The 12,438-nt window shown below is 45.3% G+C and overlaps 1 protein-coding gene across 1 annotated transcript in view; it reads left to right on the top strand.

The window, feature by feature from the left end:
• Positions 1-12,438, top strand: part of LOC149443517 (uncharacterized) — a 50,713-nt gene that overhangs the window by 6,606 nt on the left and 31,669 nt on the right. The window contains exons 3-6 of the mRNA XM_089655600.1: positions 2,633-2,911; positions 4,848-5,132; positions 6,489-6,773; positions 9,800-9,880. Of these exons, the coding sequence (XP_089511726.1) occupies positions 2,633-2,911; positions 4,848-5,132; positions 6,489-6,773; positions 9,800-9,880 (930 nt within the window). The remainder of the gene's footprint in view (positions 1-2,632; positions 2,912-4,847; positions 5,133-6,488; positions 6,774-9,799; positions 9,881-12,438) is intronic.

The following is a 12,438-nucleotide window of genomic DNA, read 5'->3' as shown; positions in this document are numbered from 1 at the left end:
CTGGCCCCTGGGCCACAGTTTGGAATTAGAGGAAATCAGGAACTCCTTCCTCCTGCCGGTGACCCCTCTAGTGATATAAAGATCTATATAGAGGGATCAGGACCTCCTTCCTCCTGCCGGTGACCCTTCTAGTGATATAAAGATCTATATAGAGGAATCAGGACCTCCTTCCTCCTGATGGTGATCCCTCTAGTGATATAAAGATCTATATAGAGGGATCAGGACCTTCTTCTTCCTGCTTGTGAATCAATAAAATCTCATAAACTGTAAACAGAAAATGAAAGTGTGACAATCTAATTCCCGGAATGCTGGCGGCACCACTATTGTCACATGGCCATTTGCACTGGAGTGTATCTTGCCATGTTCAAACTTGCACTCTCCTGGGTCACAGACCAGTTGACTCAGTCTTTACGGAGTAGAAGAAGAAATAACATGAATGTGCATTACTTTGTTGGCTGAAAAGGAGTGACAGGAACAGGGGAGGACTGACAACTCATGGAGCCCCCTTGGAAATAGTTGATCATGGGGCCCCTGTGTCCTTGAACACACTCAAAGCACACCAAAAAATCCTATAAAGAGGTACCAGGGGCATTTCATTGGGCCCCCTACTGACCCTGGGCCCTTGGGCAGTGCCCGAGTGCTCTAATGGTTAGTCCGCCCCTGGACAGGAATCTGGAGCAGCGGATTAACATCAAATTTGGTGTGAAAGTTGGCAGAAGTGCTGGTGAAACTTTAACTCTGTTACAACAGGCTTATGGTAAACAGTCCATGAAAACATTTAATGTTTATGAATGACATTGGCCAGGGGTATCAAACTCCATTTCATGGCGGGCCGTATCAGCATTATGGTGGCCCTCAAAAGGCCAGTTGTATCTGTAAGACTAGATGTCCAGAGCACCCCCCCCCCCATTACATCAGATGTCAAGAATCCCACACCTTACCTAACATGCACCCCCTTTGTGGGGGCAGAACTGGAAAGCAGAAAGTGCAGGGTCTGAAGGAGGACCAGAGAAGTGGAGTCAGTTACCAGAGTCTGCTGAATGCTGAGTCCAGGGGAGGCAGAGATGAGGGGGTGTGGGGATGAGGAGGATTTGGCAGATTTGTTCTATTCTCCTCTCTTCTGCGGACTGCTTAGACAAGGTGTGGGCAGAGACAAGGGGGTACCTGCAGGAGAGATACAAGGACCACATGAAATGGCCTGGAGGGCCGGTTTCGGCCCGCGGGCCTTCTGTTTGACACCTATGACATAGGTAGTTTAACCTCCCTGGCGGTATTCCCGAGTGTAGCTCGGGGTAACATTTCAGTACCAAAAGCGGTAACCCCGAGCTACACTCGGGAATACCATGCGGCACTGCTCCGGCATTTGTTCTTCCCTTACCTTACCCTGCGCTCCCGCGATGTGTCCCCTGCAGCGTCCCCGGCCATCTCCTCCGGCCGATGCCGGCATCCGGCTTCTGTGTCCTGTCCCTGTGACGTCGGGACGTACGGGCGCCGGCGGCGGCGGGAAATTTAAAAATTTTAAAAAATTTCATTTTTTTTTTTTTACATAGTAAAACATTGCTGTCTCAACCAATTTCACATACATTTTGTCCCGAGTGCTTTGTCCGGCGCCCTGCCTGCATTTTGTCTGTTCTTTCTGCCTGGAAACTGAGAAACGTCCATGGCGTCCAAAAAGCGTCCCTTTAGGTCAGACGCGGTTTTAGACCGGCTAGAGAACAGTGATAGTAAATCAGAACCACTTGCAGAATTGAGTGATAATGATTTGTGGGGAAATTCATCATCAGACACTGAAAACGATTCTGCGACTTTGCTCAGCGATGTGCGAACTTGGCGCTCTATTTCAAATTTCAGTGTTTTTGGTTTGATTATATTATTGAATTAAATGTATTATTATTATATTATTATTTTTTATGATTATTTATTAAATTATAATTTATGATTTTGTGTTTAAAATTTTATCATCCCCGGGATGTTTACTAGACTCTTGTTCAGACAGATTTCAGTGAGTTATTCCTAAATATTACAGCCTACAATAAAAAAACTACATATTTCCATGCAAAATAATGGTACCGCTTTCAGCACCAAAAATCGGAAAGAATCATACCGCCAGGGAGGTTAAGGAGGGGCGGAAAGATGTTCACAATGACACAAGAAGCAAGCAGTCAAAAACGCAAAGGACTAATGTGCGAACGCTCATATGCTCATCCTGGTGGGTTTTTATGCTCACAAATGGACAGTTCACTATAAGTTCATACAGCATAGTACAATGGTCGACCAACATTGTTACTTGGAAATTCTGAAAAGGTTACGGGAATCTGTTTGGAGGAAAAGACCATAACTCTGGCCTGGCAAGTGGATTCTCCACCACGACAATGCTCCTGCACAAACATATTTTTTTACAGTCCATTGTGGGAATTAAATTGTCACACCTCGACTATCGAGGCAAAACTAGATAAGTGCCAAAACATATTCGATGTTAAAGAACATGCCCAGCTGAATGGACTTGTTGAAATGACTATTACTAGGTATGGCTCCAATCCTTTGCTGTTCTATCCAAAGCAAACAATAAAAAAAAAGGTTGCAGTTGTGCTATAAGATAGATTTATAATTCTGTATTTTGATTATCCTATAGTAAAAGTCAACTTTATAAAACAACATTCTACGGATCTTATAAGAGGGGTGACTGTGGTGGATCCCATGTTAGATGATCTTCTACAACAGAGTCTCCTGACACAGAAACAATGTGCTGAGATACGTAGAAAACCCACCTCTCGGAGGAAGATGAGAGAGCTCTTCAAATATGTCAGATACTGGAGTAATCAGGGAAAGGTCACTTTATATACAATGCTAAAGAAATATAATGAGCAGCTCATCGAACACTTGGAGCACCAAGACAAACAGGTCAAACCAGGTGAGTCGTAGCATATTTCCTTTTTTTTATACAGTATTTCCTTTTTTATCCAGAATTCCGTGTGTGTTCCCCACAGAAATGAGTTGCATTTCAACGGTTTTGGGCTAAGTTCACATTTGCTCAGTCTCTGAACCGTGGTCAGTGGTGGATCTCTTTTCAGATGGTGGCTAAGCAGCCTCTATTGGGTTTTCAGGAATGGATCCTGCCAACTCCTGAATGCTTGTTTTATTTTTTTCCGAATGGCAATTTTTAATCAATTGTAAGCACTGCAACCTCAAGCAAAGTTTTAAGAGGCGGTGTCGCCTGTAAACTCCTTAATCCGCTATTAAAAAGCCACTTATGACCCTCCCCCTTATGACGTCATATATGTTCAATGGTGTCACCAGGTGACTCCGCCCCTTAGTTTACAATTAATGGTTCTAATGGGAGAAATAGTGCCCGATTGTTGGTATCAGTGGGAGGAATAGTGCCCCATCATTGGTATCAGTGGGGGGAATAGTGCCCCATCATTGGTATCAGTGGGGGGAATAGTGTCCCATCATTGGTATCAGTGGGAGGAATAGTACCCCATCATTGGTATCAGTGGGAGGAATAGTGTCCCATCATTGGTGTCCGTGGGAGGAATAGTGCCCCATCATTGGTATTTGTGGGAGGAATAGTGTCCCATTCTTGGTATTAGTGGGAGGAATAGTGCCCCATCATTGGTGTCCGTGGGAGGAATAGTGCCCCATCATTGGTATTTGTGGGAGGAATAGTGTCCCATTCTTGGTATTAGTGGGAGGAATAGTGCCCCATCATTGGTATTAGTTGGAGGAATAATTCCTATTCTTAGTATGAATGGGAGGAATAGTGCCCCATCATTGGTGTCAGTGGGAGGAATCGTGCCCCAATATTGGTATCAGTGGGAGGAATAGTGCCCCATCATTGGTATCAGTGGGAGGAATAGTGCCCCATCATTGGTGTCAGTGGGAGGAATAGTGCCCCATCATTGGTGTCAGTGGGAGGAATAGTGCCCCATCATTGGTGTCAGTGGGAGGAATAGTGCCCCATCATTGGTGTCAGTGGGAGGAATAGTGCCCCATCATTGGTGTCAGTGGGAGGAATAGTGCCCCATCATTGGTGTCAGTGGGAGGAATAGTGCCCCATCATTGGTATCAGTGGGAGGAATAGTGCCCCATCATTGGTATCAGTGGGAGGAATAGTGCCCCATCATTGGTATCAGTGGGAGGATTAGTGCCCCATCATTGGTATCAGTGGGAAGAACAGTGCCCCATCATTGGTGTCAGTAGGAGGAATAATGCCCCATTCTTGGTATGAGTGGGAGGAATAGTGCCCCATCATTGGTATTAGTTGGAGGAATAATTCCTATTCTTGGTATCAGTCGGAGGAATTATGCCCCATTCTAAGTATCAGTGGGAGGAATAGTGCCCCATCATTGGTATCAGTGGGAGGAATAGTGCCCCATCATTGGTATCAGTGGAGGAATAGTGCCCCATCATTGGTGTCAGTGGGAGGAATAGTGTCCCATCATTGGTGTCAGTGGGAGGAATAGTGCCCCATCATTGGTATCAGTGGGAGGAATAGTGCCCCATTCTTGGTATCAGTGGGAGGAATAGTGCCCCATCATTGGTATCAGTGGGAGGAATAGTGCCCCATTCTTGGTATCAGTGGGAGGAATAGTGCCCCATTCTTGGTATAACTGGGAAGAATAGTGCCCCATTGTTTGGTATCAGTGGGAGGAATAGTGCCCCATTCTTGGTATCAGTGGGACCACCACCATCATTGGTGTCAGTGGATATAATGATCCCTCAAGGGCCGAATAAAGGCAACCAAAAGGACACATCCAACCTGTGGGCTGCAGTTTGGAGACCACTGTGCTAAACTATTTAATTGTGAACATTAAAAAAAATTGTTAATAACTAATTTACTTTGACAGAAATGAAGCACTTTGTGGACAGATATCAGCAGGAACTGACAGAACAAATGACTCTGGAAAAGTCCATTCTGAATTGTCTTCTGGAAGAGGGTCTGTTGACATCTGAACAGTTTAAGATAATAGAAGACCAGAAAAACCAACAAAAGGCGATGGCAAGGTTGAACTTTTATATCAGCAGATGGAATAATGCACAAAAAGACGCTTTATATGAAATATTAGAAGAACAGAATGGTCCACTAATCGAACTCCTGGAAGAGAAAGACAAGAAGCAGCAACTAGTACCACGTAAGTCGCAGTACTGTTTCATTATTATGTGTTGGGTTTTGCAGCGTTCTCTAAGCCCAAATTTACCACATTGCCAACAGAAACCATTTAGATTGAAATGGAAAGAAGCCCAAGAAAGGTTCTTTTGGTCTGGTGATGCTGTTTCCAAAAAATAATTAAAAAATTATTAAAACAAAAAACAGAAAAAAACCTGCTGTGGTCATAACATTCTGCCCCCTAGAGATGTATGTAGCTGAAGCAGCTTCCAAAATGTTCCAGTTACAGCTAAGCCATTCTGACAGCTAGAGGTCTAATACTTACTGATAGGATATGTTTGCCCGCCTCTTCCTTCTGCATATTTCTATTGGCCAATGACAATGAGGCAATCCTAATGATATTCAGGCAATCATCATGGCAATAAACTATATTAATAATCAGGCCCGGACTGGGACAAAAAATAGGCCCAGGCATTTTGGACTGAGCAAAGCCAAGCCCCGGGGACCCTTTCCTCGGAGTCGGTGGTGGAATGCCAGGGCCAGGTCGCAAGAGTGACCTTCGCAACCCTGGTAGTTCCACCACTAGCGTCAGTAGGTTTTTATTTTTATTTTATTTTTTACAGTTTTATATTTTATCTTTTTTACATTTTTTATAGGAGCCCCGTAGGTGGCTTTGGTGAGGGGGAAAGAAGGAAGGAGAGAAAGAGAGGAAGGAAATAAAGAGAGTGAGAAAATGTGTGTGTGAGAGAGAGAGAGAACGAAGGAAAGGAAGGAAGGGAGATATAACTAACGTGTGAAGAAGATAAAAAGCCTGAAATTAGATGGGGACCATAGCCACTCTGTTAGCCACTGTTTAGATCAGGGGTGTCAAACTGGTGGCCCTCCAGTTGTTGCGAAACTACAAGTCCCATCATGCCTTGGCCTTTGGGAGTCATGCTTGTAACTGTCAATCTTGCAATGCCTCCTGGGACTTGTAGTTTGGCAACAGCTGGAGGTCCACCAGTTTGACACCCGTGGTTTAGATGGTATGGTGGGGTCAGCATCCAGGGTTCAATGGAGCCTAAACCAGGGTGGATGTCAGCGTTGCATGGAGGCACCGGCTTCCAGGGACGGGAAGTCCATGGAACTGGAAGTGACATCAGGGAAACCACCGTGGAACACAGGAAACCGGAAGTGGCGTCAGGGCGATGGATCTGTAGCCTAGGTAACGCGTTTCGGAGCACCAGTCAGCTCCTTTGTCAAACCTCCTACTCTTGCAGTATAATGTGTTTTGTCACTAAATAATGGAAATAAAAACAGATATAACTTCCACCGATTAAATTGTAAACATTTAATAAAAGGTGAACAAATGATAAAAAATATATTAATAACTGTATTTTAGAAAAGGAGCACTTTGTGGACAGACATCGGCAGAAACTGATAGAACGAACAACTCAGGTGGAGCGCCTTCTGTATTATCTCATGATCAAGGATCTGTTGACATTTGAACAGTGTGACAAAATAGAGGAACAACGAACCAATCAAGATCGGATGAGAACGCTGTACTTTTATATCAGTGGGTGGAGTATTGCACAAAAGGACGCTTTATACAATATATTGAAGGAAGAGCATGAGCCGATGATCAAACTCCTGGAAGAGATAGACATGGAGCAGTCTCTACAACCAAGTAAGTCTCAGCACTATTATTGCTCCATTATAGGTCGCATCTTGCAGCGTTCTCTGAGCCCAGATTCGCCACATTGCCAAAAGCAGCCATTTAGACTGAAAGTGAAATGAAGCCTAGGATTGGTTTTATTGGTTTTGTGTAGCACCCTCCTAGTTTAGCTAGGGGGAGCTAGTGTTTAATTGTTAGTAAGGGAGGCTGAATAGCAACCTGGGTGTAATAGCCAGAAGGTCAAATCTTGGTCAGGAGCTAAGAGACTTTGCAGGCCAGCACCTCTTGAATTTTCCCCTGCTCTAGGATTTTAGAGGAAGGCATTAGAGGCAGTGAGTGGATCTAAGCAGTGGCTGGCTGAAATGTTGAAGGACCCTAGCCAATCTCCAACAGAAGTCTTGGCAAGGGGCTGGGACACTCTTAAACATTCTGGAGCCTGCTCAGTTGCAGCAGAGTTTGGGTGGAAGACAGAGAGGAAGATGTGTGGCTGAAGGAAGGCGGCTGCCAGGAGGCCCTGTGGGATGGCGCCTACCTGCAGGCCCTTAGCTGGAAAGGAGGAAAGCTCAGAGCTCACTGGCCCCCTGAGAGAGGACCGCCTGTATGGCAGGGAAGGAGCGGCCTAGCTGATAGGACTGGTAGCAGCCACCAACCCACCAGTGGTACAGGATAGGATCTGAGGGAGTACACCTGCAGCCTCCGAGCGAATAGGGGAAGGAGCACTCTGGTGCAGAAACCAGATCATTCACCTACCAGTGACTGTTCATCTCTTAAAGTGACAGGAACCTCCAGATTGCTGGGTGAAGAGAAGTTCATCTAGGGTCTGGGGTGGTACACTAAGGAGACGCTGGCTGGCTCTCCAACAGAGACTGTGCTGCAAAGAAGGCTTGTAAATCATTCCAGGATGTTGTCCTCAGTTAATCAGTACCCTTGGGCATCCTGCACACCTCTAACCCTCTGAGGGCTCTGAGGAAAAGGCAAGTCCTCGAAACGCGTCAGCCTTTTGGATGTCTAAACTCCCTATTGCGGACTGTTACTCAGCACGGTGTTGACCCAGCTGTTCTTTTATGATGTGCCTTGACTATATTGTCATTTGTGAGTACAACACCTACTTTATTTTTTATTAAACATTTTTTATGGTAATGCACTAGGCCTGTGCGCCCTCTTTGTTCTTTCCTCATTCAGTATATTTGGATTCCCCCGGTGCATTTGAGGGCAGCAAGGTGTGCATATTCCAGGACATTCTTAATGTGGTTGTAGCCTGCGTCGACTCCATCCCCAAGCGCAGGAGCATTTGTGTTTGCTGGTTCTTTACACCTCTAACCCTATCCCAGTTCAAAATCCCCTAAATAAAAAGTAAAAAACAAAACAAAAAAACAAAGCTCTAAGGCTGATCTCTGACTCTGGACGCAAGCTTTTATGAAGTTGTGTGGAGGACTCTAGGGGGACCCAACTCCTAAGGGGGTAGTGCTACAATTGGTTTGTACCACCTGACCTATCACACAATGGCCACTCGCAGAAATGAGTACATTTCTCATCAAAAAGATACCAACAGGACATTTGCTCTTGACATAGAGACCCATTGCCCTTTGACTACAAGACTCATTTGCTTTGACTTCTAGTCAGGGAGGATTAAGAAACCTTAACCCCGGAGGCAAGTGCAGCCAAATAGCCCCTTTCATGGTGGTGACAGGTAATATCTGTAGATAAAGAGTGTACCATGTAAAGAGTGCCATGGCCTCACCTTGATGGGGGGCATTGTGATAGGTTCCTAATGGACATGGTTTATTGTTGTAGTGCTCACCCCCGAAGGAGCCGCTAAGTATTGAGTCCCCCTATATCCTGCACAGCCAGGCAACAATCATTTTCAGACTTCCACCCACTTCATTCCAGTCCAAGAGCTTGTTTTTGTTTATTTAGGGATAGCAACTTCGATTGGCACTGTACCTTACAGCAGGGGACTCCAAACATTCTAAACAAAGAGACCGTTTACTGTTCTTCAGACTTTAGGAGGGCTGGACTATGGCCAGCAGGAGTGGAAAATGCCCTGACATCAGTGGAAGTAGACATTGTTTTAGGCAGGGTAGTCATTAGGATTAAAAAAATTATATGGGCATATGGTCAGTAGGAGGAGGAATAGTGCCCCATCATTGGTGTCAGTGGGAGGAATAGTGCCCCATCATTGGTGTCAGTGGGAGGAATAGTGCCCCATCATTGGTGTCAGTGGGAGGAATAGTGCCCCATCATTGGTGTCAGTGGGAGGAATAGTGCCCCATCATTGGTGTCAGTGGGAAGAATAGTGCCCCATCATTGGTGTCAGTGGGAGGAATAGTGCCCCCATCATTGGTGTCAGTGGGAAGAATAGTGCCCCCATCATTGGTGTCAGTGGGAAGAATAGTGCCCCATCATTGGTATCAGTGGGAGGAATAGTGCCCCCATCATTGGTGTCAGTGGGAGGAATAGTGCCCCCTCATTGGTGTCAGTGGGAGGAATAGTGCCCCCTCATTGGTGTCAGTGGGAGGAATAGTGCCTCATTGTTTATTTCCAATATAGTTACATAGTTGGTAACATTAAATAAAGACACCAGTCCATCCAGTTCAACCTGAGAGCGGTTGTGTGTGCGCACTCTTGTTTTTATGAATTATGGATAAATTATGCCCCATCATTGGTGTCAGTGGAAGGAATAAGGCTCCATCATGGTTGTCAGTGGAAGACTTGTCCCCCATAATTGTTGTCAGAAGAATAAATAGCGCCTCCTATCAGTGAGAGGAACAGTACCCCAAGGGCCAGATAAAAGCAAGCAAAGGGCTACATTTGGCCCATGGGCCGCAGTTTTTGGAGACCACTGCCTTACAGTATCAATGGTCAACTTAGGTATGGGGGGTTCAAGTGTGGACTCTGACATCAGCAAAGGGCTCCATACTATATCCTGATTCTCTAAAACTTTTTTTGTTCATTTTATTTTTTTTTCTTAGCAGCGCTCATGTTTTGTTCCTTGTGACCGATGATCTGAGCAGTGATTGGCTATTTATGTTCTCCAGGTAGCGAGAAACACCCATACCTTCCAGATTGGACAGCTGGAGGCTCCAGTCTGCTAGATGTGAGTCCAGATCCACAGCCAGGTGAGTCTATAATAGAAGACAAAGAGAATATGTCAGATGATTGATATGAAAGGTTTATATCTTGTGAATTTTGACCCTCTACATTGATTACTAACACTGATGAAGAAGACGCAGATCCCTGAAACGTGTCAGCTCTCCTTTTACCTTCAGTAGTCATTCTAACCTCGTGTTTTGTGATATGGCGCATGCTTTGATACATAGGCACCGTCCATCCTGATGGCGCTCACTTTGGCTTCACTATGTACGCGGTACAACACATCGGATGTTATATATCCCTACATTGTTCAATGGGCATCCTAATATTTCTTCTCGAAACCGGCGTCCAGAAGTCCTGTATTTCTCCCGTCGTCATTCGTGAAGCTAAACTGGGGCCGTGAACCACTCGTATAGATCTGGTGTGTGACACGAGTCAGAATCATCAGGCGGACTGATGATTTGGAAACTCAGGCACTGCCTGAGGGCCCGGGGTCAGTAGTGGGCCCCATGAGATGCTCCTGGTACCTTTTTCATAGGCTTTTTGAGTTTGGGCAAGGACACAGGGGCCCCATGATCCCATATTGCCCGGGGGCCCCATGAGTTGTCAGTCCACCCCTGGTCAGAGCCCTTCTATCACACCGATGTGGTGCAATATTCTCGCAGTGCAATGTATGCACGGGTCTGGAGCGGGTTAGCTACACCTTCCCATAGAGTTACTGTATATTGAGTCCCGTGGTATCGGTGTGCTATCTGAAAGCTCCTGAATGCATGGGAAAGTGCAGCTAACCCGCTCCAAACCTGTGGGCACATGCAGCACCGTGTGAAAGGGCTCTCAGGCAGTGATTGCTACCTGACCTAGATATGTGCAGAACGAACGTGCAGTTTTGCATCGATTTAAACCCAAAACAGTAAAATAAGTCTTTCTATGCAGTAAAGCATGCTTGTTATAGTCACTGTGGAACCTAAGGGGTTAATCCTCCGCACTGTGTAAAAAGGCTGCTTGATCCTGTCTTCTCTGCCCCTCTTCTTGTTCAAATGTCCACGCTGATAAGACTGACTAAACCATAGCTCTTCTTCACATGCTCATTTTGGTGTGTATTGCTAGAGAGGTTGTTTTTTTTTTCTTGGGAGAGTGCATGTGATCAGCACAGGGTCAATCAGCACTGTCCATACAGAGGTCAGGGGTTCTGCATTCTCCTAGAGCAGAAAGAAAACTTCTACAAGCTTTAACCAGTGCTCTGCTGAAGTCACAAGACTGCTATATACTGCTGATGAGAAGTTATTTAGCAGTGTTATATTTACTAAAATAATTGCATTTCCATGTTCTGTGTACTGTGGGAGAGCGGATATAGTGAATGCGGGGTCCGGGGAGAGCAGATATAGTGAATGCGGGGTCCGGGGAGAGCAGATATAGTGAATGCGGGGTCCGGGGAGAGCGGATATAGTGAATGCAGGGTCCGGGGAGAGCGGATATAGTGAATGCAGGGTCCGGGGAGAGCGGATATAGTGAATGCGGGGTCCGGGGAGAGCGGATATAGTGAACGCGGGGTCCGGGGAGAGCGGATATAGTGAATGCAGGGTCCGGGGAGAGCGGATATAGTGAATGCAGGGTCCGGGGAGAGCGGATATAGTGAATGCAGGGTCCGGGGAGAGCAGATATAGTGAATGCGGGGTCCGGGGAGAGTGGATATAGTGAATGCGGGGTCCGGGAAAAGTGGATATAGTGAATGCGGGGTCCGGGGAGAGCGGATATAGTGAATGCGGGGTCCGGGGAGACCTAATATAGTGAATGCGGGGTCCGGGGAGAGCGAATATAGTGAATGCAGGGTCCGGGGAGAGCGGATATAGTGAATGCAGGGTACGGGGAGAGCGGATATAGTGAATGCAGGTCCGGGGAGAGCGGATATAGTGAATGCGGGGTCCGGGGAGAGCGGATATAGTGAATGCGGGGTCCGGGGAGAGCGGATATAGTGAATGCGGGGTCCGGGGAGAGCGGATATAGTGAATGCGGGGTCCGGGGTGACCTGATATAGTGAATGCGGGGTCCGGGGTTTAGGAACACTTTAAGTTAATTAATCTTGTTTTGTTGAATTCAAGGCAGAATTTGTTTCCTTTATTTGTTTTCAATCGGATTAAAATGTTTTCAGTGGATATGAAGTATTCAAATCGAATTTGAATAGGAAATGTCAAATCAATCCGAGTTCATTGTGAAGAATTGCTTGTTCTATTCTATTCGAAATTCGAATTTCGGAAGACGGTTATCTTTTTATTTTATTCTATTATATTCTTTATTTACTCTTTTCTTCTATTCTTTTCTATTTTCTTCTTTTATATTCCATTCCTTTTATTTTCTATTTTATTTTAGTCTAGTCTTTTATTCTCTATTCTGTTCTGTTGTACTCTATTCTTTTCTATCCTGTTTTATTCTGTTCTTTTTAAAAAATTTAATTTTGGAAGATGGCTATATTCTTTCTATTTTACTATATCCTTTTCTTTTCTATCCCTTTTATTTTATATTCTATTCTGGTCTTTTACTCTGTTCTTCTCTATTCTATTCCATTCCTTTATTTTCTATTTTAATT

The sequence above is a fragment of the Staurois parvus genome, unplaced genomic scaffold, assembly GCF_062004578.1.
Source record: "Staurois parvus isolate SC_StPar_1 unplaced genomic scaffold, SC_StPar_1.0 ptg000854l, whole genome shotgun sequence".
Lineage (NCBI taxonomy): Eukaryota > Metazoa > Chordata > Amphibia > Anura > Ranidae > Staurois > Staurois parvus.
The sequence above is the reverse complement of the archived record's forward strand: the minus strand, read 5'-3'. Positions and strand labels throughout refer to the sequence as shown.